We start from the raw sequence: 22,656 nt of genomic DNA, 5'->3' as shown, positions 1-22,656 counted from the left end.
CACAGGACCATTATGACTGGGGCCTTCGGGCCATCAAGTCTGTGCTGGTGGTAGCCGGCTCCTTGAAGAGGGGAGACCCAACCCGGGCAGAGGACCAGGTGCTCATGAGGGCCCTGAGAGACTTCAACATCCCCAAGATCGTGACCGATGACCTGCCCGTGTTCATGGGGCTGATCGGCGACCTCTTCCCGGCTCTGGACGTGCCCCGGAAGCGAGACCTGAATTTTGAGAAGGTAATTCTCTCCCTCCCTGATGTACACCTCCGTATCCATCCTGAGAAACTTGCCCTTGAGTGCTGCAAGAATCGGGGGGTGGGGGGAAAGAAAGTTGCTTCCTGCTCCCCAGCCAGCCCCAGGCTTCAGAACTGATGGCCACAGAGATCTGGAATTGGGGTTCCAGGGCCGTGTGAGTTCTGGGTGAGATTAGGGGCACAGCTTGGCAGCTCAGCCACAGGAAAGGTCGCCTTCCCGTGCCCTCTTAATCCTGCCACTACCGTGTCTCCCAGATCATCAAACAAAGCATCGTGGAGCTCAAGCTTCAGGCAGAAGACAGCTTTGTGCTGAAAGTCGTGCAGCTGGAAGAGCTGCTTCAAGTCCGACACTCGGTCTTTGTCATTGGGAACGCGGGCAGCGGCAAATCCCAGGCATGTCACCAGCACTCATCGGTACCCCCCCCACACACACACACACACATCACCTGCCTCCCGGAGGCCTGTCACTCACACACTCCTGTCCCCCAGCAAGGCCTGGGGCCATGGTGAACCCTGGGGAGTAGCAGCCAACATCACCAGTGCTAGCAATAGGAAGCCAACCAAGTGTCTGTCTGAATGCCCTCAGGCAGGATCCTTACCCTCTTATAAAACCCATTCCCTAAGACACAAGAACTAGGGGATAGAGAAACTGGGTGTGGTGGTGCACATCTTAATTCTGGTGCTCAGGAGGCAGAAGCAGGTGGATCTCTGTGAGTTCAAGGCCAGCCTGACCTACATAGAAAGTACTAGGTCAGCTGGGCTGCAGGACAGTGTCTAAGAAAATGGCAAGTCACAAGGGAAACTGTGTGTGGCGTCTTAAAAAGAAAAGAAATTTGTGCACACATGTACACACACACACACACACACACACACACACACACAAAATATCCTCAGGTGTCTCTCTGAGTGAAAAGCGTCCGGAGCTGCACAGAGGGCTGCCCCGTGCAGACCGTCCCCATACAGGACGTTGAGCCACTGGATGCTCCCCACCCACAGGTCCTCAAATCCCTCAACAAGACCTACCAGAACCTGAAGAGGAAGCCCGTGGCGGTGGACCTGGACCCGAAGGCTGTCACCTGTGACGAGCTGTTTGGCATTATCAACCCAGCGACCAGGGAGTGGAAAGACGGTTGGTGCGGTGCGGTGGGGTGTGGAGCGTTACCTGCAGTGGGGCTCTGAGACCCCGCCACGTCCCTGAGCAGGCTCCCTGAGACCTGTGCGGGTTCTGGCCAGGTCCTGATCACTGCAAAAGGGCTGATGGAGCCCGGTGCTGGTGCACTCGGAGCGCAGATCACCTATGCCACCAGGCAGGAAGGAAGAGGGAGCTGAGGCGAACCCAGCAGCCCAAGTAGAGGCCCCTCTCACCTCAAGAAGGGACCCCAAAGCTGAGCCCTGCTGCACTGACAGCCTCCTGCAGAGCACCCACAGGGAGTGAAGGGCAGGCCCCTGTCCACCTGTTCTGGGATAGAGGCTTCTTCCGGTTGAGACTCCATTGGGTTTGCCTCATGAGAAAACTGAGAACTGGGCCAGGGAAAGAGGGGGGGCTGGGGTGTCGCCCATGTGAGCACCTCCTGACTGGAAGCAAAGAGCAGGCCCCGCTCCCCCGCTCCCCGAGGGAGGTGGCACCCCGGCCCCTCTTTCTTTCTCTTTGTGCTTTTCCCATCCACCTTCTGTGTACACATTTCTACACGGGTATCGCATCGTGTCTCTCCCGTTGTGGGAGGACAAGCTCCAAGAGGGTGATGGGGCTTTGGTCATCTCTGGCTTTGTCCCCAAGCTTCCCCCCTCCCGCTTTTCCGTGCTGGGTACAGGGAGAAAACATGGGGTGTGTGCGTGTGAGCGAGTGAGCTGAGCGGAGTGTCAAGCATGGCCCTGTGACCCTCTCCACAGGAGGCTGCTGAACCTTGAAGAGCCTCTGAAAGGGCGGGGCGTTCAGTGGTGGGAAAGGGGTGGGGCTGAGGGGTCAGAAGGAGGCAAGAGCAGAGGCTAGCACAGGTACTGAGGAAGAGCAAGAAGCACCCCCACCCCACCCCTCGTCACTTTAAGGGCAGGACTTGCCACCTCTGAGAAACTGAGTTGGGCCTAAGGTCAGGCCCACCTAGGCATGACAGAGTGACAGCCACAGAGTGCCTGGCCTGTTATGTAGCCCCCTCAGATGGGGCCGTGAGCGTCACCAGCCTGCCTCCCTCCAGGCCTGTTCTCAACCATCATGCGGGACCTGGCCAACCTCACGCATGACGGTCCCAAGTGGATTGTCCTGGACGGGGACATAGATCCCATGTGGATTGAGTCCCTTAACACGGTCATGGACGACAACAAGGTATGAAACCCCTGGATTCACAGCCAAGCCCCTGCCACCACCACAGTATGAGAGAGCTTTACAGGTCATGGGCAGTGCACACACACAGTGGGGGGTGCAGGGTGGGCAAGGTGGCTGGGAGTCTGTCAAGAGCCCCACACAGAAAGTCGTGAACCGCAGACTGCACCCGCCACAATAGACGCTCTCCCGAACTTGCCCGTGGTTCTGCTTCTGCGTGGGCAAGAGTAAAGCTCGAGGCTCAGTCTCCAACTCACCCATGGGCAGCGTAGAAACTTGGCGAGGCACAAATGGCCTCCCTAGTATCCTAGAAGCAGCTTAAGAAGATGACTCTTCCCAGCACTGGGGAGGGTGGGCAAGGCAGGAAGATCATGAGTTCAAGGCCTGCTTGGGCTGCACAGCATGACCCTGTCTCGAAAACAGGGCTTCTCAGTTGGATGGAAAGAGACACAGAAGGATCTGATCCATAGAGGAGAGGGTTGTGGCTCTGGAGGGATGCCTGTGTTGGCTCCGCACACAGGGAGCTGGAGGCAAGGAGAGCATACAGGTTCATTGTGGTCACCTATGCCACTGGCTCAGTGGCTCCTCCTTTGGGGGCTGCCACTGACCAATGGGCTCGCTTTGTCCTCCCTAGGTCCTCACCCTGGCCAGCAACGAGCGAATTCCCTTGAATCGCACCATGAGGCTGGTGTTTGAGATCAGCCACCTGAGGACAGCCACCCCAGCCACCGTCTCTAGGGCTGGCATACTCTACATCAACCCTGCGGATCTAGGGTGGAACCCGTGAGTAGGGCTGGGGCTCTCTCATCCCAAACCGCAGCAGAGAAAGCAGTCAGTAGACTGTCTGTCGTGGTGACGTATGCTTGCCTGCACCCATCAAAAGTACCGCGTGCCATCTCGCCTGACGTTCAGTGGGCTGTGTCAGAGCCCCGCACGCTTGTGTGTAGCACGCTGACTCCTCTTCCCTGAACTTTTACCTCAGTGACGGTAAAAGATCCTTTTACCGTCACTGAGGTAAAAGTTTTAGGCGTGGGACAGAAGCTCACAGTGACAGCACAGGGCAGCAGCTGGCGAAACACTTCCATAACAGCTGAGCAGGGCGCTGGGTTGAGGAGAGGCCTGTCCTACCTGTGGGTGCTGCTGTCCCAAAGGACTGATGTCAAAGCTGCCACCTGAGAGTAGAGGGAACATTCGGGAAGTACAGGGCCTGGGTCAGTGTCCCTGGTGAGGACTGGAACTCACGGGGAGGCCCTGGGCTGGTTGGAGAGTAAAGGCCGAGGGCCAGGAAGAAAGGACAGTTTGTGACATGGGGAGCTGCCCCTGCCTCTCCTGTGGCAACAGGGGCGGGGGTGGGGGAAGGCATGCGCCTGAGACTTGATGTTGAGATCTCCCTGCTTGGACCTGTGGCCAGTGATTGGCAGAATAGTAAACCTTCAAGGGACACAGAAAGGACAGCTTGGAGCCAATGTCCTTAGTAAGCCGGGATAGAAATCCGTGGCGTGTTCTAGGAACCACAGGCTCAGGATGAGTACCTGAGCTGGAGACGAGCATCTACTCATCAGTCCTTCTCCCCACCCATCCTCCCACCCATCCTCCCACCCATCCTCCCACCCATCCTCCCACCCATCCTCCCACCCATCCTCCCACCCATCNTCCTCCCACCCATCCTCCCACCCATCCTCCCACCCATCCTCCCACCCATCCTCCCACACACTCACCCACCCATCCTCCCATCCATCCTCCCACCCATCCTCCCATCCATCCTCCCACCATCCATCCGCCCATCTGCCCCCCTATCCATCCATCCTCCCAACTGTCCTCCCACCCACCTATCTGTCCTCCCACCCATCCTCCCACCCACCCATCCATCCATCCATCCTTCCTCCCATACACTTAGCAGTCCACCTCCCTACCCACTTATCTATCTGTCCATCCATTTTCCACCCAATCATCAACTCATCTACCCTTCCATTCATCCATCCATTCACCCTCCCCCCATCTACCCAAATGACTCTTTCTGCACACTGTCTGTCTGTTGGACCCTAAGCATTCCATGGTGGGGAAGTTGATTTTCCAGGAAAAATATGGGTCGTGATTACAGAAGATAATTTTCCTAACAAAATTCACACGGTTTTGGGAACAAAGAGAATCATATACCCCAACAGCAATTCCAGAAGAGACACACGGGGCAGTGGTGAGCTACACAGACACTCTGAGCAGAAATTGGAAGGAGCAGGAAGCTGGCTGGACCACACCTTGGAGACAAGCAGGCTGGAGGAAGGAAGTTGGCCCTGACCTGGCAGACAGGTGCCCATCAATAACTCAAGAGAGATCCGTGGAAGAAAAGGGCTGAAGCCAGGCACCAGGCACAGAGGAGGCCCTGGAGGCGAAGAGCTGTGGGTGTTTCAGCAAGGAAAGAGAAATTTATTTGCCAAGCTAAGAGACAGTCTTGAGCACAAAAAGCAGGCCTGAGGTGTGCATGTATGAGCCACTGTGGTAGAGAGAAGGAAATGAGATATCAGACTTCGTCCCTTTCCCTTCTTCAGTTGGGAGGTGATATGTCTGCTGGGGGCAGCCAGCAGGATGAGACCAGGCCTCCACGGGGCACTGAGGAAGATGGCCCTGCAGGGACAGATAGGGAGCCAAGCCAGACACCAGGGTGGGAAGTGGGGGAGGGGGAGTCTGAGAGCTGCTGAGAGGGGACATTAGCCTGGCAGCACTTTGAGGAAGAGTTGCATGCCAGGCAGCCACTAACAGGAGTCCATCCTCTGAGGGCCGAGGCCAGGAGCCCGAGGTCAGGATGGTGGCACACTGGGCCCTTGAAGGATACAGGGCAAATTGGTCCCAACTTCTATTGGCTCTTGGTGGCCTGTGATCACCCATGGATGTCTCCACACAGCCCTCTGCAGGGCGTCAGATTCCGGGTCCGCTGTAACCCAGGGCGGCGACATCTTGAGATCTGCATCTTGATTATGCCCACAGGAGCTCCTGTCCTATGTGAGGGCCACATTGGGGGGTGGGGGGTGGTGGTGAGGCAGCTCTTCTGTCCTCCAGCAGCTTGGGTTTCCAGGGAGAGCAGGGGGGCAGTGCAAGAACCGAAATGAAGCCTGGGTAGAAGATGAGACACGGAAGAAGGAAGACAAGTCATGGCCACACCACAAGATGGGAGGCGTCAGGTCATAGACCACGCTAGGATACAGGAGATGGGATCATGGGAACAGCCGTGGAAACAGCAAGGAGGGAGGGAGCCAGAGGGGAGACTGGCAAGGGCAGAGGAAGGGATTGGACACTCCTGGGGTGTCCAGGGGAATGGGAAGGAGACAAGCTCTGCTGAGGGAGAGGCAGGTGAAGAACCCTCTCCAGATGGAGGAGAGGCAGGCACAGAGCCCCATCCCCACCTCCGATGGAGCATCAGTGACATGCCCCAGCTGCCTCTGGGAGTGAAGCAGGAAGTGCCTGGACCTGTCAGGAAGGCTGATCTGTGTCTCCAGGTATGTCTGCCTGAGTCTATGAGCAGATGGAAGTCAGAATGCCCTGTACATGACATCACCAAGACAATGTTTGTTATAATGTGACACCAAGGCAATGTTACAATATGGCACGGGGAACCCTCAGCTCAGAGTGGGAAGCAGCAGTCTTAGTCCATATCTGCATGTCAGCCCACCCTCCGGACAGCCACCTGCACATGGAGTTTGCACCTGCACTGCATCCTGCTCGGAGACATAGGTGGTAAAGTGTTCTCTACCACACTGGGATGCAGGTGTTGGGGCCCAAGGCTTCAACCTCCTATCCTATGTCCCAACAGCAGAACAGGAAGCAACAGAGCTTCCATTACGCTTGTGGCAAGGCCCGTGGGTCCTGGCTGTGGACAGTTGCCTCATGTTTCATAACATGAGCTTCCTGCTTATGCCTCGGGCATCCTGGAAATGACGCACGCCCTCAGCTCGCTGACCCTCCAGGGAGCCCAGCACTATTTATGCTTTTAGCAGACACCCCTCTGGCACTCACCTTGGACCAGGCTCCCCTCTGCCAGCTTTAAAAAGAGCATCCTGCATGGTCCCCTGGAGTGGAGGCTATGTAAACATCCCCGGGTTGTAGATGAGAATCTGGAACCCGGAGCTACGGAGTGACTTGCTTCCGACCACAGCTGGCTATGGTCCACTGTGCAAGCCCGGGCAGACAGCCGCAGCTTCCCTACCCCTCATAACGGTGTTGGGGCATGAAGTCGTGCCACGAAATCTGGAGTGGTTCCCATGGGGCCATCTAGCGTATGGACTCCGACTCTTCCAGTGATGGTGTCAAGTTCAGCTTGAGTTCACTGAAGCAAAATCTCTGTCTACATATGCATGTATGTATGCATGCACATATGTGGATTCTAGCCAGGCATGGCTGGATGCAGAGGTCCAGATGATGTCACAAGGGTCCCAGTGTCCCTCCTCTCTCCATCCTTAGCTGTTTCCTCCCCACAGACGACCTCCCGAGCTCTTCTGCTCCCCTGCTCCCCTCATCCCCAGCCTCTCAGTATTAGCTTCAGCTGGGGGGGGGAGATGCTTCCTGGGTAGCAAGAGGAATAACTCTCGGGAGACTGGGGCTGTCGCTCATTGGGGTGAGCACTTGCTTAGCACACAGGAAGCCCTGGGTTCAACCTGGAGCACCACACAATCTGGGCCTGGTCACTGTGCACCTGTGGTCCCAGCACTTGAGAAAGATGAAGGGTGGGAGGACCCGGGAGTTCAAGGTCATCCTTGGCTACATAGTTTGAGAACAATTTGGGATTCAAGAGATACTGGGGGAGGGGGAGAAAAGGAAAGAAGGAGGAGACTGCAAGAAGTGGGCAGAAGGGCGAAGGCATGGGTTGGCTCTCGAGAGATGACTGAAGAAAGGGGGAAAGAACTGAGGAAAAGCCAGTGTGGGCCAGTTGCAGGGGGCTTAGTTCACTCCAAAAGCCACTAATCCCGAGAAAGAACACAGACTCCCCACTGGCCTGGCATCCCCCTCAGTCACACCCCTACTTCCCTGACCACCGCACTGGTGGTGTGCATGAGGCGGGTGTTTGTCCGAGCGGGGAGCCCCAAGGCGGACTGACCGTCGGCCCTCTCTCCCTGCCTCCAGGGTTGTGAGCAGCTGGATTGAGAGGCGCAAGGTGCAGTCAGAGAAAGCCAACCTGATCATCCTCTTCGACAAGTACCTGCCCACGTGCCTGGACAAGCTGCGCGTCGGCTTCAAGAGGATCACCCCCGTGCCCGAGATTACGGTCATCCAGACCATCCTGTACCTGCTGGAGTGCCTGCTCACGGAGAAGAACGCCCCGCCCGACTCCCCCAAGGAGCTGTACGAGCTCTACTTCGTGTTCGCCTGCTTCTGGGCCTTTGGGGGCGCCATGTTCCAGGATCAGGTGACAGGCACCCTGGGGACCCGGCTATCCAGACTGAGCCACCCTGCCGCTCCATCACCAAGCCTTCGGTCCTACCCTCCTCCCTCCTCCTCTTAACAGCTCATTGATTATCGAGTGGAGTTCAGCAAGTGGTGGATCAATGAATTTAAAACAATCAAGTTACCCTCTCAGGGGACCATTTTTGACTACTACATTGACCCTGAAACAAAGAAATTCCTGCCTTGGACAGATAAAGTGCCTAACTTTGAGCTGGATCCTGACATCCCACTACAGGTAACCTTTGCCAAAGCTGTGGCCAGGAAGAGAGCTTGGTGTCCCCTCCTACCTGAGTTACAGCAGGGCCCTTTAGTGACCCCGGGGACTTAGACCTACAGGCCAGCTGGAACAACCTCTGCTGTGTGACACCCATGCCCTCTTCCATCTTGCTACGGCCCCCAGGCCTCTCTAGTCCACACCACAGAAACCATCCGCATCCGGTACTTCATAGACCTGCTCATGGAGAAGGCATGGCCCGTGATGCTGGTGGGCAACGCGGGCACTGGCAAGTCGGTGCTGATGGGGGACAAGCTGGAGAACCTCAGCACCGACGACTACCTGGTGCAGGCTGTGCCTTTCAACTTCTACACGACCTCAGCCATGCTGCAGGGTGAGAGGGCCTGGCCCCACCTCCCACCTGCCCCTCCCACGCCACGCCCCCTCCCACGCCCCTCTGTGGGCCCAGGGGACTATGGACTACAAGTCTTGTTTCCATGGAGGCTCCTGAGCGGTGTCCTGGGCAGATGCTATAGTTGTGGTCAATGAGGGGCACTGAGGGTCGGAGAGGCAGCCAGGTCAGTGTGAATTCAATTTTTTACGGATTAGTGGTTCAGCCAAGGTTGAGACAGATCTCGGATCCTGCCGCCTCCACCTCTGACTGGTGTTTTAATACAGAGGCTACATTGAGTGGCAGATGGTGGACCGTGGTGGACCCCTGCTGCACACACACACACACACACACACACACACCACAAGGGTATTTTTCTGGGCACACCCTGCGATTCTGATCCCTGGCCTTCAATTTCCTTCTCCTCATGGGAGGCAGTCTGTCCCCACCCTATCTAACAGGCACCAGCTCAGAGCAATAGATAACATTCTGTCCTCCTCAGGGGTGCTGGAGAAGCCTCTGGAAAAGAAGTCAGGGAGGAACTACGGCCCCCCAGGCACTAAGAAGCTGATCTACTTCATCGATGACATGAACATGCCAGAGGTGGACAAGTATGGCACGGTGGCCCCACACACCCTCATCCGCCAGCACATGGACCACAGGCACTGGTGAGGGTCTGATGAGCCTGGGAGCATGGCCAGGACTCTGTGAGGGCAGGGTGGGTGTGGCCATGACTCTAGAGGGCGGGACTAGGGCTGGGCAGTCATGGATAGGAATAGAGAAGGTGGCAGGAGGCTCGGCTGGTCAGGGGCTGGCAATGAGACCATGGGGTCACGGGGCAGGGCCGTGGCTGTGGAAGGACCATTCATGTTCTATGATATTGCCACAAACATGTCAGTAACTATAGCCAAGACCCCCCCCCCATAAGGGGTGGAGATAGGTCTGTGCAAGACCTGTGGAGAGCTCTGAAGAAAAGCCCAAGGTCTTTCACAGAGAAGTCCCTGATGGGTCAAAGATGCCCCTTGGAGAGCTGTAGGGTGGCTGGGAGCCAGACACTGTCAGATTGCTCAGGAGGTACAGCAGCCTGGGCTGAAAGAAGCCATGTGCAACGGCCCTGCCGCAGGAGGGAATATGGCCCAAGGATGGACTAAGAAAGGAAGAAGGGAGGGGTGCCTGTGGTTGCTTCAGTCCGACACAGGAAACTCTGTCCCAGTGGCACTGGGACACCCAGGTGGCACACTGAGGAATAATCAGGCTGTTCAGGTCATTTACCTCTTGAGGAAGCAGCCCAGGCCAGAGCTGGGACTAGCTAGGATCAAAAGAACTCTAGAAGCCAGTCGGTGGGTTCCCAGAGACCCCACCCCCACCCCTGTCCCACCCCTACCAGCCAAGGACTGCCAGGAGCATGCTCAGGGGACCAGACTGCCTGTGCAAGGTCACAGTCCCAACACTGACCCCACAGGTAACACTGACTCATGGGACCCAGGCCACCCCGCTGTGGGGACAGCCAGGACCTCAGAGGTGACAACACAACTTGGGGGGGGGGGAGGAAAGGGACAACATACAATGACCCTCAAGAAGGAAGTGGGAGAGTGTCATGAACACAGGAGATGGTGGCAAGGTGATGGGGTTCCACCCCACACCACCGTGGCTTTTCTGGGGAGGCTGCTGGAGACTCATCCCCCCTCCCCACCCCACAGGCCCCTATTGAACTCCCCATCTGGCTTCACAGCATCAAACATTCCAGAAGGTTCCTCCGGTCTCTGGTGCCCTCTCCCCTCAAGAGGCCCTCTTGCTGGTTAGATTCCAGCTGCCTCAGCTCAGCCCAAGCCTGCCTGCCTGTCAGTCATCAGATTATCTCCCGAGAAACTCGAGGAAGGGGAGGGGTGGCTAGATTTGACTTTTCAGAAGATCCCTTGGATCTTCTTAAGCCAGCAAGGATGGCTCCACAGAGCTTGCCCCCAAGGCTAACAACCAGAGATTGATCCCTGGGAACCACCTGGTGGAAGGGAAAAGCAAACTGTCCCTTGCAAACTGTCCCCTGCCACCCTCACATAATGTTCGCAATGTGAAGTCAGTCCCGGAAGCTGCAAAGTTGGGAGGGGGCAGGGAGGCACTTCTCAGACAAAACTTTGTAAAGCACAGCTGGACAAAGCAACAAAGCTGCAACAAAGCCGCAACAAAGCAGCTCCTGTGGTTACTTCAGAGTTGCCGGGTTCCTTCACCAAGAGCGTAGGGTAGGCTGACAGCAGTTAACAGACAGGACCCCCACACCCCTCCCACCACACTTCCTCACTCGACATTGTACTCAGTCAATGGAGTCTTCATCTTGGGCAACACCAGCATCACCAAGGGCCAAGTGGGAAACACACAGAGAGGTACAGTCAGGACAATGACACAACTGAGCAGGAAAGGTGGGGACATGGCTCACTGGGTAATGAACAGGCTTAACCTTGCAAGAGACCCCGGGATCAGTCCCCAGCACTGTATAGACCAGCCTAGTGGTGTACGCTTGTAATTCCAGCACCTGGGAGGTGGAAGCAGGAAGATGTCGAGTTTGGGGGTCCTCCTTGGCTGCCTGGGGAGTCAGAGGCCAGCCTAGGATCCAGGAGACTCTTACTCATAGAGCAGGAAGCTGTTCTGGTGTGCCTCCCTCGCGGCAGGTGCCCTTACAGGCAGGCTTGCTAGAAGGCTGGCTTCCACATCCTATGATGCTGAGCAAAGGCAGGAGCATCGAGGTACCAGGCAGTGAGTTATCCAGGCCAACATGGCTGACCACCGCCCCACAAGAGCTGGACTGGAGCCCACAGCTGTGCTCAGAGGGGCTTCTGCCTCCCATCAAAGCTCCCCTCGGCACAGCACACAGCTGGCTCTATCACGCCCGCCAGTCTGCTCAGGTTGTCTTCCTCATAGGCACATACCAGGTGACTTACAGGAGGGGGTTTTCCCCGGCGGCGGCGTGTGGTGGGACGCTCACAACGTTCCCGCCCAACACAGGTATGACCGGCAGAAACTGACCCTGAAGGACGTGCACAACTGTCAGTATGTGGCTTGCATGAACCCTACTTCTGGCTCCTTCACCATTGACCCCAGACTACAGGTAAGCAGAGGCTAACAACTCCCATCAGCTGCTCCAGGTCGAGGCAGCTCTGGCCCTGGCTTGGGGATGTTAGAGCTTAGGCTGCTGTGCTCCAGAACCCCCCCTAGCCTTTCGCTGTTAGGAAATTGAGGGGAGCAGGAAAGGCGGGAGGCCAGACCGTCCTCCCCATGACCCTGGAAGGCTGCCAGATACACCAGGTGTGGTGCACACGGAAGCAACAGGATCATGAGTTGGAGGCCAACATGGGCTACGATGCAGGCCCTGTCCCAGAACATGAAAGGTTGGGGTTGTAGCTCTGTAGAACAAGTCTGGCATGCACGAGGTGCTGACCTTGGTCTCCAGCAGATGCCCGGCTGCAACCAAATTTCAGATAATTCCCAATACTTTTTAGTATAAGCATTTCCCATATGACACTGGAGACAGACTTGAACTCCAAGATGCACCGCTGGCTATATGGGGTTCAGTTTTGTATCTGCAACCATGCCAGGCTGGTGTCTCCAGTCACCAAAGCCACAGGGACCCAGATACACACCCAGACCAAAGCCACGGGGACCTGGGCTCTCTGTGCCACACTGTGCCTCTGGGAAAAAAATTTCAGGACTGTGTGTGTGTGTGTGATGGTTTGTATATACTTAGCCCAGGGAGTGGCACTATTAGAGGGGGTGGCCTTGTTGGAGTAGGTGTGGCCATGTCCCTGCCTTGATGATACTGGACAGAACCTCTGGACCTGTAAGCCAGCCCCAATTAAATGTTGTCCTTTATAAGATTTGCCTTGGTCATGGTGTCTGTCCACAGCAGTAAAACCCTAACTAAGACCGTATGCATGGCTGCTGCTTCACACAGGATGGGTGTTTTCAACGTATCCTGACTCTGACCCCCAATATGTTAGTCAATGGCGACAGGGTCTGCTCTCCCCAGAGGGTTAGCCATGGCTGCAGGAACGGCCTGATGGGAGCTCCCAATTGTTTGCAGCGCCACTTCTGCGTGTTTGCTGTGAGCTTCCCCGGCCAGGAGGCCCTCACCACCATCTACAACACGATCCTGGCACAACACTTGTCGTTTCGTTCAGCCCCCCTGGTGATCCAGCGGCTGAGCAACCACCTGGTGACTGCAGCCCTGGGTAAGCCAAGACCGCTTCCCCTCCAGCCAGGCAGTGAAACCTGCTGCTTATGGGCTGGCAGGGCTTCCTATTTTCCCCCTGGTAAATATTTCATCTATTCTTCAGAATCGAGATATATATATATCGAATTTTTTTTTAATGGTGTTCTGCTGCAGCCTGGAGAGATGTGAAATCCAATGGCTTGTGGGGGGTGGAGAGAGGAGGGGTGATTTACAGCAGCAGCAGCAGCAGCAGCAGCAGCAGCGAGGGCTCACCCTCTTCAGAGAGCCGCGGAGATTTCTCTGTTAAATTGTCACTATTTCATAGTCCATTTGCTTAGGAACTTTAAGCCCTGCACTTCCTGGGGCCATTAAGAGCCCGTAAGAATCAATATGCCTCTCTCCTGTAACAGCCTTGCACCAGAAAGTCGCAGCGACGTTCCTTCCCACGGCCATTAAGTTTCATTACATCTTCAACCTCAGGGACCTCTCCAATATATTCCAGGTACTGCTGTAGCTCTCAGTCACGCTGCCCGTGGCCCAGTCCCTGACCCTTGGGGCCGCCACCACCTCCTCTGCATTGCTCAGGAGGAAACAGAAAATCAGTGTGGGATGAGGGTGGTGACGGGGGTAATGGGGACTTGTAAGGGTGGTGCTGATGTGATGATAGTGGTGATGGTGGTGGCAGTGGTGATAGTGAAGGTGATGGTGAAGGTGATGGTGGTGGCGGTGGTGGAGGTGGTGGTGATGGTGATGGTGGTGGAGGTGATAGTGAAGGTGGTGGCAGTGGAGATGGTGGTGGTGGTAGTGGTGGTGATGGTAGTGGAGGTGGTGGTGATAGTGGAGGTGGTGAAGGTGGTGGCAGTGGTGATGGTGGTGGAGGTGGTGGCGGTGGTGATGGTGAAGGTGGTGGTGATGGTGGTGGAGGTGGTGGCGGTGGTGATGGTGGTGGAGGTAGTAGATGTCGTGGTAGTTGTGGTGGTGACAGGTTAAAGATTATGAATATGATGGCGGCCATTACATCCCCTCCTGTTTAATGGCCACTTATTCCGAGCCAGGCATTGGGTTTAGCAGTGTATACAACCATTGTCTCCTCCCAACAGCACACAAAATCAGAGCTCCTGTCCTCCACTTAACATGGGAAATCTAAAACTCAAGGTTAAACTTGCGCTGGTCCCTTCCCACTCCCAACCATCAGCTCAAATGTCATATCCTTGCAAAGGTCTCCACACGTCCCATGTCGGTCACCCCACTCTCCTCTCTCATGCCACTCACAGAACATGCTGCTGGTTGCATCTCCCCGTGGAGCACAAGCTCCAAACACACAGAGTCCACCCCGCTACCGCAATGGTCCCAGGGCTTTTCTACTCTTAGACACCTGCTAAGCCTGAGTGGGCTTAGCCAGGACCCAACCCTCCCCAGGCTGGACCCACACGGCCTGCTGTGGAGCCTGAGCCTCTGTCACTGACCATGTCACCCATGTCACAACTAGCCTCTCTGTCCCTCCTCTACTATGACCCCCTTAGAAAATGGACCCCTTAACCCTGCCCTTGGAGGAAACTCCCCAGCCTCTGAGGGCACAGACACACCCTCTCAGCTGGATGTGACCTCTGGCCCCAAGCAGAAGCCTCACAGCAGCTTACATGGCTCCCTAGGGAAGCGCTCACCTGCACACCCCAGACCTCTATGCTCGGCTTGGCTTGGCTTGCCTCACTGAGCAGGCAGAGCCGCTGACGCACACTGTGTGTTGGGGGGCAGGGCATCTTATTCTCCACAGCAGAGATTCTGAAAACCCCGCTGGACCTCGTCCGCCTTTGGCTGCACGAGGCTGAGCGAGTGTATGGGGACAAGATGGTTGACGAGAAAGACCAGGAGACGCTGCACAGGGTCACTGTAGCATCTGTCAAGAAATTCTTTGACGTAAGTTTAAGCTGTCAGGTTCCCCTGCTGTGCCTACAGAGGGTTTCAGCGGTTAGGGCCAGGGATGCCCGCGGCCTCTGGGAAGGTCCTTTGTTGGGTACAGGGAGGCCCAAGTGATGGCTCCAGCATGTAGCAGTGTGAGTAGTGAAAGAGAATTAGCCGTTCTGAGAGCGTGACCTCGTGCCCTCCACCTGAAAGGGGCACAGCTACCTCAGTCCTTGTCACCTGTTGCCACATCCCCAGTGCTCTCAGACCATGCAGTCAGTCATCCCACATCATGGATCACCCTATGGGAAGGGAGTGTCCAGTGAGAGTAAGGGCTAGCACAGTGACAGTCCGGGTTATTGGTGTCATGACCCGGCCTCCTAAAGGCCTCACGGGATCCCCTCGGAAGGCGTGGTGACCACGGGCAGGGGTCTGCTTGGTGGCACGGAAGCAAAGCATCTTGTCTTGGCCTAGGATCTTGGGGAGGAGAATCTCTTTGCCAAACCCAACATCTTCTGCCACTTTACGCAAGGGATTGGTGACCCCAAGTACTTCCCCGTCACGGATGTGGCACAGCTGAACAAGCTGCTGAAGGACGTCCTGGACAGTTACAACGAGGTCAACGCAGTCATGAACCTGGTGAGGAGCACCAGAGCCCCTCCGTGGCCCGCACAAGCGGCCAGGACACAGATCTCCTTCCACGTCACCGAGCCACAGTGTCCCTTATCCACACAGACACCTTCCACGACCCCTGGTGGGGCACCCCTGTGTTTCCTTCATGCATATCTGTCATAAGTGTAATCTATAAGCAAAACCACATTTGAAACCACAGCTCAGTGGGACCATGTGTCACTGGCACCTTCCAGAAATCAGCCAAGGCCTGTGCTCTCTACCGAGTTGGCCCCCACAGGCGATGACCTCTGAGCATAAGTGACTGGTCATGTGATCTTGATGACCACCTGGGATCCCCACAGGGGTGACCTCTTGACCTTGGCAAGCAAGGGTCTGCGCTCTCCAGAGGGGTAGCACCTATGACCCCTCTGATCTCCCCAGGTGCTGTTTGAGGACGCGGTGGCTCACATCTGCAAGATCAACCGTATCCTGGAGTCTCCTCGGGGAAATGCCCTGTTGGTGGGCGTGGGCGGCAGTGGGAAGCAGAGCCTCTCACGCCTAGCCGCCTACATCAGCGCCCTGGACGTCTTCCAGATCACACTCAAGAAAGGCTATGCAATCCCAGACCTCAAGGTGAGGGGGCTCCAAGGGAGGCAGAGAAAAGGCCCACCATACCCCTTCCCAAAGAGAGGCCAATCAGGAAAGACACCAGATGTCACCAGTGCCCTCCAAAAAGGGCCAGGATACAGGGTGACAAGGGCAAAGCAGCGTGTCTTAATTACCCAATGTTTGATCTCAGCAGAGGAGGGCAGAGTGGAGGAGCCTTGAGATTCCTGCCTTGGTCACTGGGTGTACGCGGTTGCCCCCAGTTCTCTGAATTAAAGAATTCAGAGCCACTTTTAGCCTCATGCCGGGTCGGGTCATCCTGAATTGACTGAGTCCACGACGGTGGAGCAGATCTGCTGTGCCCCAGGCCCTCCGCTGAGCCCTCCCATTGATTTCTCCTTCCCGAAAGTTGGTCTCACAGGGAGCATGTGCCAGTCAAGCACTATTAAGCCGGAGCAAGTTGTCAGAGTGCAGGCAAAGAGACCTGAAATTGATCAGGGCGCACTACACAGTCGTATCTGTCTATGTCCGTGCTGGAGCTGCAGTATCTGCAGGGCCTGGGTGATGCCCGAGCAGCCCCGGAAGCACCTAGAGTATGCTCCCCACAGCAGATACAGCAATCCCCTCACTGTATCAGAGGGAAAGCTTGGAAAGCTCGGTGCCTCGGATGCAGGGTGCAGATGAGGCTCTGAAGGGGACAGGAAACACTGGTGGGGGCTGCAGAGATCAGGAGTGTGGACCAGGAACCACAACATCTGAACCATTCCCCGTACATTCTGATGGCTTCCATTCTGCGTATAGCATGACTAGTCAACTCTGCCTTCAAACTCTAGTGTGAAGGGGCAGGGCCTCCCACCTGAAGCTTTCTGCACCGTTCCCTCTCTCACAGTGATGTCACCACGCCAACTCAAGAGCTGTCTAAATCCCGCCCCCAAGAGCCAATGTTTTCGAAGATTGTGCCTCTCCACCCACCAGCTTGTACTCCCCTGTGGGGACTTTACTGCCGGGTCTTTGCTTTAGAGCCAATAGCGGGCATCCAGTCCTTTACTAGTGGACAGTCAGCCACAGTAGCACTGTAACTGTGGTCTGGAAACCTGTCACCCCACACCCGCGTGGGGCTAGCTTCCTCCCTCTGCAGACCCAAAGCTAAGAGTGGAGAAAAAGCTGGGGAGGAGACCCCACGCCATAGGAGGGGAGCCGTTAATCGGTCTTACAGTGCTGGTGTGGCGCAGAGTTGACCGGGTGCCCCAGTGTTCCTGGTGTCGTGCCACTGTTCTTTAAGGTGACTCCTGGAAGTGGCAGGTACCCACCAGAGACTAAAGATAGGCGAGGTGAAGATTTGGAAGTTTACTTGGAAGCACTTAGGGCACCACGTGGGAACCGCTGGCCTCTGTCCCAAGAAAGATGCATGAGCAAAGAGAGGGGCAGGTCTGACCTGTTTTAGAAAAAGAGTCATGGAAGAAACAGGGATATTGATGCCGGCCTGTGGGGGAAGTGTGGCAGGCCCATGGGAGATGGCCCGTAAACATGGCCCACATGAGGTCTGGAAGTGCCACAGAGGGAGAGAGCAGGTGGAGACTGTGAGGGGGGGTGGGGAAGTGTAGTAATGGTGGCCCAGAGGAAGGACAGACTTCATGCATGTCCAGCATGCCAGACGTGCAGGCCAAGACACTGGACAGAGCACCAGGTAGCAGAGATGAGGGGACAGGGTCAGGCTTTAGGTCAGTGTAGGGGGCTACATGGTCAAAGATGGAGTGGTTCTGGGCAGGCATCAGTGAGGGTAAAAATGCCCTGTGGTCTTGATTGTGGTGGGTTCTCCAGGAGCACCTAGCAGACAGAATTCTCAAGAGGATGCAGGTGAGGAGGTTTCTCCCAGGAGGGAGCTGCCTGGCAGCGGCATCCCCAGACTTCCGTGGCCCAACACCTTTCTCAGAATCTGCCATCTTGGCCGTAGCACTCAGTGGGCAGGGCCCTGGCTTTTGCCAGTCACCCAGATTCAAAGGCCCTTACTTGCCGGAAACTCATCTCAGCTGGCCGGCCTGTGGACTGCGGGGGCTGCCCTGCTAGCAGCTGCTTCCAGAGCATCGCCTGGAAATGGTTACTGTCCTTCCTGCTTTGGGGAGTGAATGCTGGATTCGGACACTCATCACTGAGCTCTGAAAGATGAAACCTGTGTCCCGGATCCGGCCCTCACTCTGAGGCTGGTCTTGAGGTCACCGCTGTGGAGGACGTCCCAGCAGCCTTGGCTTTACAAACTTTTTCCAAAGTGAGTTTTTTTCTCTCACTTTTAGCTTCCAAAAAATTTTAGAATTCGGGACTTGCTTCTGACCACCAATTGGCCCCCAACGACTAACAAGAAACCGGGCCTGGTGTGGTGGCATGTCCCTGTAATCCCAACACTTAGAAGGCAAGATGCTACTGTGGGCTTTCCCACCCATATACAAGTTCCCCAAGATTGCCACCCTGAGACTTCGTTTATACAAATGCTTAGGCCAATAACCCAGGCTCTGTTCATCAACAAACTCATATCTCAATAATCCAGTTTATTCTGTTCTCTGAATGCCACATGGCTGGTTACCGTCTCAGTTCTGTGAGTCTGTCTGCCTCCAGCATTCGAGGTCAGTCTCCCGTGCCTGAGTATTTCCCAGAATTCCTCTTCCTCCTCCTCCTCCTCCCCCCTCCTCTTCCTCTTCCTCCTCCCTCTTTCTTCTCCCTCCTCCCTCTTCTTTCTCCCTCCTCCTTCCCCACCCCCAATTCCCACCTCATATTTCCTGCCTCAGGTCATTGGCCATAGGCTTGGGGAGGGGGGAGCAGGTGAATGCTTCTACACAGTGCACAAGAGATTCTATAGCGAGAGACAAAAGTCCTGAGGGTTCCAGGTTGTAGTGAGACCCAATTTAAAAACAATCAACAACAACAACAACAAAAAACTGCCTGTAGCTTAGTGTACAACACAACACAAGGTCTCTGGTTCCAAGCCAAGCACTATAAGGAAGAGAGAAAAATGTTCAGTCAGGTTGGCCTGCGGTGGATGTTCTTGGTTGCTGATTGATGCAGGAGGGCCCAGCTCCCCGTGAGGGAGTGGAGTCTCCCTGCTATGGTGGATCTGGGCGAAATTCACCTGCCTCTGCCTCCCAAGTGCTGGGACTAAAGGTGTGTGCCAGGCTGCTTTTGCTCACGGGGTTTTAGCACAGCAATAGAAACCTTAAACACCAGTCTGGAGGTTCCTCAGAAAACTGGACATAGTACTACCGCAGGATCCAGCAATACCTCTCCTGGGCATATATCCAGAAGATGCTCCAACCGGTAAGAAGGACACATGCTCCACTATGTTCATAGCAGTCTTATTTATAATAGCCAGAAGCTGGAAAGAACCCAGATGTCCCTCAACAGAGGAATGGATACAGAAAATGTGGTACATTTACACAATGGAGTACTACTCAGCTATTAAAAACAATGAATTTATAAAATTCTTGGGTAAATGGATGTATCTGGAGGATATCATCCTAAGTGAGGTAACCCAATCACAAAAGAAGTCACTTGATATGCACTCACTGATATGTGGATATTAGCCCAGAAACCTAGAATACCCAAGATACAACTTCCAAAACACAAGAAACTCAAGAAGGAAGACCAACTCGTGGATACTTCATTCCTCCCTAGAATAGGGAATAAAATATCCATGGAAGGAGTTACAGAGACAAAGTTTGGAGCTAAGACGAAAGGATGGACCATCCAGAGACTGCCCCACCTGGGGGTCCATCCCATAATCAGCCACTATTGCATACGCCAGCAAGATTTTGCTGAAGGGACCCTGTCTCCTATGAGGCTTTGCCAGTGCCTGGCAAATACAGAAGTGAATGCTCACAGTCATCTATAGGATGGAACACAGGGCCCCCAATATAGGAGCTAGAGAAAGTACCCAGGAGCTGAAGGGATCTGCAACCCTGTAGGTGGAACAACAATATGAACTAATCAGTACCCCCAGAGCTCGTGTCTCTAGCTGCATATGTAGCAGAAGATGGCCTAGTCGGCTATCATTGGGAAGAGAGGCCCCTTGGTCTAGTAAACTTTATATATGCCCCAGTACAGGGGAATGCCAGGGCCAAGAAGTGGGAGTGAGTAGGTAGGGGAGCAGGGCGGGGGGGNGGGGAGGGTATAGGGGACTTTTGGGATAGCATTTGAAATGTAAATGAAGACAATATCTAATAAAAAAAATGTTGGGGGAAAAGAAAAGAAACCTTAAACACAGAAGCTGGTACCAGGCTGTGGGGTATCCACTGCGACAGGCCTGTGTGTTTGGTACCAGGCTGTGGGGTATTCCTTCAACAGACCTGTGGGTTTTGGTGAGGATCGGGGTACCATTTGAACTTTGGGCTGGAAAGGTCACTGAATGCCCAGAGCGCAGTGAGCTGGTCTGCGGGATCTTGGAAGGTCGGAGCGCTAAGACGGTGAGGCCCGACTTGTGACGTTTCAGCAGGAAGTTTGAGTGAAAGACTTTACCAGGGCCATTTGTGTGTGATATTTTGAGCTGAGAACCTGTCACCTGGCAGTGAAGAATCGGCTATGATTCACAAGGGAACAGCACCTCTGAGGCCAAACCTCTGTGGGGACAATCGGTACTGGTCTGCAGAGTCTGGAGCACTGGCTATAATTAAGCCCAGCATTACTGAGGTGAAGTCTTCTGAGGGGAGGTGATTCCTGAGCCACACAAGCTGCGGTTCAGAGTGGGCCACGGCTGCATCTCATGCTGGCAGCCAAACTCGGTTAACGGCTAAGAGCCACCCAGGTGGTGCTGGTTTTGAAGGCATGAAGGGGGTCATGGAGGCAGGGCTGGAGTTCCCAAAGAGAGCCGGGGGAGAGGTCACTGGTGAAGGCACAGTTACTTCTTTAAACCCTCCCAGGTGTATGGAAGGAGAATGCCATGGTCAGGCCACTCTGGGGACTGGTCACTCCTCCCAGGGCTAGGTCCTGAGACCCGAGTGGGAATATGTTTCATTTATTTCCACATCAGAGTCTTCCCTTGACCCCGGTCTTGTGTGTGTCTGTGTCAGCCAACCGTCTGTCTCCAGAAGCCTCGTGGTCTTAAAAAGCTAAGCCACCTGCAACCCCAGCACTTGGGAAGGGGAGGTTGGAAAATCGAGAGTTCAAGTCCAGCCTCCGCTACACAAGCCTTACCAAGCTCAGGGAGGCATGACACCCTACATTACAACCCACGTGGCAGGAGAGAGGGCCCAGTGCTCCTAAGTTCGATCCTGAGGCCCCACGTGATAGAGAGAAGTGATTCCCACAAGCTGTGCTCTAACCCTCCACACATGTGCTGTGGCAAATACACACACACACACACACACACACACTTTAAAACATAATAACAAAAAAAAAATACCCTTGAAGTTGAACCTCCCCCTCCCCTTTCTCAGCCCTGGCACCTGCCTCTCCCTTCCCCCTTCTTCTCTATGGCTGTGACGGCTCTAGAACCTCAAGCAAGCAGACTCTCTGTATCTGTCCTGTAGTGAGTGACTGAAGTGTGATGTCCACGGGTTTGTGCCCATACCACAAGCCTGCCTTCTTTCCTTCCTGATGGACCAACCCTACACCCAAGACAGGCTCATCTGACCATTACCAGGCATCCGGGCTGTTGGCTGCCAGGAGTGTGGCTGTGTTCCCCTCGAGGTCTCGGGCCTCTTCCATAGGCCAGTGTGGCTCACGTTGTGTCCTTGTTAAGTGACTATGGAGAATGCCCCCCAAAGGAGGATGTTGACTCCGCTGTCCTTGTTGGATCTAGATGGACCTGGCTACCCAGTACATCAAGTCTGCGGTGAAGAACGTGCCCTCGGTGTTCCTGATGACGGACTCCCAGGTGGCCGAGGAGCAGTTCCTGGTGCTGATCAATGACTTGCTGGCCTCTGGGGAGATCCCAGGCTTGTTTGGGGACGAAGACCTTGAAAACATCATCTCCTCCATGCGGCCACAGGTGAAGTCCCTCGGCATAGCCGACACTCGAGAGGCATGCTGGAAATTCTTCATCGAGAAAGTACGCAGGCAGCTCAAGGTAGGATTCCACCACCTTGCACGGGTGCTCCGGGCCTCAGCTCCCTTCCTCCAGTAGCCTGGGTCTTTCTCTGTAGTGTTGAGACTATTTGTGCCCAGATGAGGAAAGCCTATCAGGAGAGGATGGTGACAACGGGGAGCAGCTGAGGAGCAGGGGCCTGGAGTTCTTTCCATAGGGGATGCCAGAGGTACCTCAGGCTGGAACCCGCATTCACATTCATAATCATTCAATCTCTCTCTCTCTCTCTCTCTCTCTCTCTCTCTCTCTCTCTCTCTCTCTCTCTCTCTCTGTGTGTGTGTGTGTGTGTGTGTGTGTGTCTCATAATCTCTTGCAAATAATAACTTTTATAAATTACAGAGCACACCTTGGGGCAGCGATGGCTAGGGTAGGTAAAACACACTTGCCACATGAGCCTGATGACCTGAGTTCAGTTCTTAGGACCCACATGAAGTCGGAAGGAGAGGACCCGCTCTGCAAAGTTGTCCTCTGATAGCTCACGCATCACATACAAACATGCGTAAGAAGCCCATGTCCTGTGGAAACGCAGGCAAAACTTCCTAAGACTGGCTTCAGGCAGAGGGAGCCAATCCCTCTGCCGTTCAGAGATTCTGTGGTCACGTGTTCCCTGCTGATTCCATAAGACAGCGTTCCCTCGTCAGCGTCCCTCTCTGGCTCACA

The 22,656-nt window shown here is 55.1% G+C and overlaps 1 protein-coding gene across 2 annotated transcripts in view; it reads left to right on the top strand.

Moving 5' to 3' along the window:
* Window positions 1-22,656, top strand: part of Dnah17 (dynein axonemal heavy chain 17) — a 111,581-nt gene that overhangs the window by 52,344 nt on the left and 36,581 nt on the right. For both annotated transcript variants that reach the window (XM_021175677.2, XM_021175676.2), the window contains 16 exons: window positions 6-233; window positions 506-643; window positions 1,247-1,379; window positions 2,443-2,570; window positions 3,202-3,350; window positions 7,680-7,962; window positions 8,062-8,235; window positions 8,401-8,608; window positions 9,108-9,273; window positions 11,603-11,705; window positions 12,678-12,825; window positions 13,217-13,308; window positions 14,562-14,723; window positions 15,183-15,347; window positions 15,762-15,953; window positions 21,712-21,978. In XM_021175677.2, the coding sequence (XP_021031336.1) occupies window positions 6-233; window positions 506-643; window positions 1,247-1,379; window positions 2,443-2,570; window positions 3,202-3,350; window positions 7,680-7,962; window positions 8,062-8,235; window positions 8,401-8,608; window positions 9,108-9,273; window positions 11,603-11,705; window positions 12,678-12,825; window positions 13,217-13,308; window positions 14,562-14,723; window positions 15,183-15,347; window positions 15,762-15,953; window positions 21,712-21,978 (2,736 nt within the window). The remainder of the gene's footprint in view (window positions 1-5; window positions 234-505; window positions 644-1,246; window positions 1,380-2,442; window positions 2,571-3,201; window positions 3,351-7,679; window positions 7,963-8,061; window positions 8,236-8,400; window positions 8,609-9,107; window positions 9,274-11,602; window positions 11,706-12,677; window positions 12,826-13,216; window positions 13,309-14,561; window positions 14,724-15,182; window positions 15,348-15,761; window positions 15,954-21,711; window positions 21,979-22,656) is intronic.

This window comes from Mus caroli, chromosome 11 (genome assembly GCF_900094665.2).
Source record: "Mus caroli chromosome 11, CAROLI_EIJ_v1.1, whole genome shotgun sequence".
Lineage (NCBI taxonomy): Eukaryota > Metazoa > Chordata > Mammalia > Rodentia > Muridae > Mus > Mus caroli.
The sequence above is the reverse complement of the archived record's forward strand: the minus strand, read 5'-3'. Positions and strand labels throughout refer to the sequence as shown.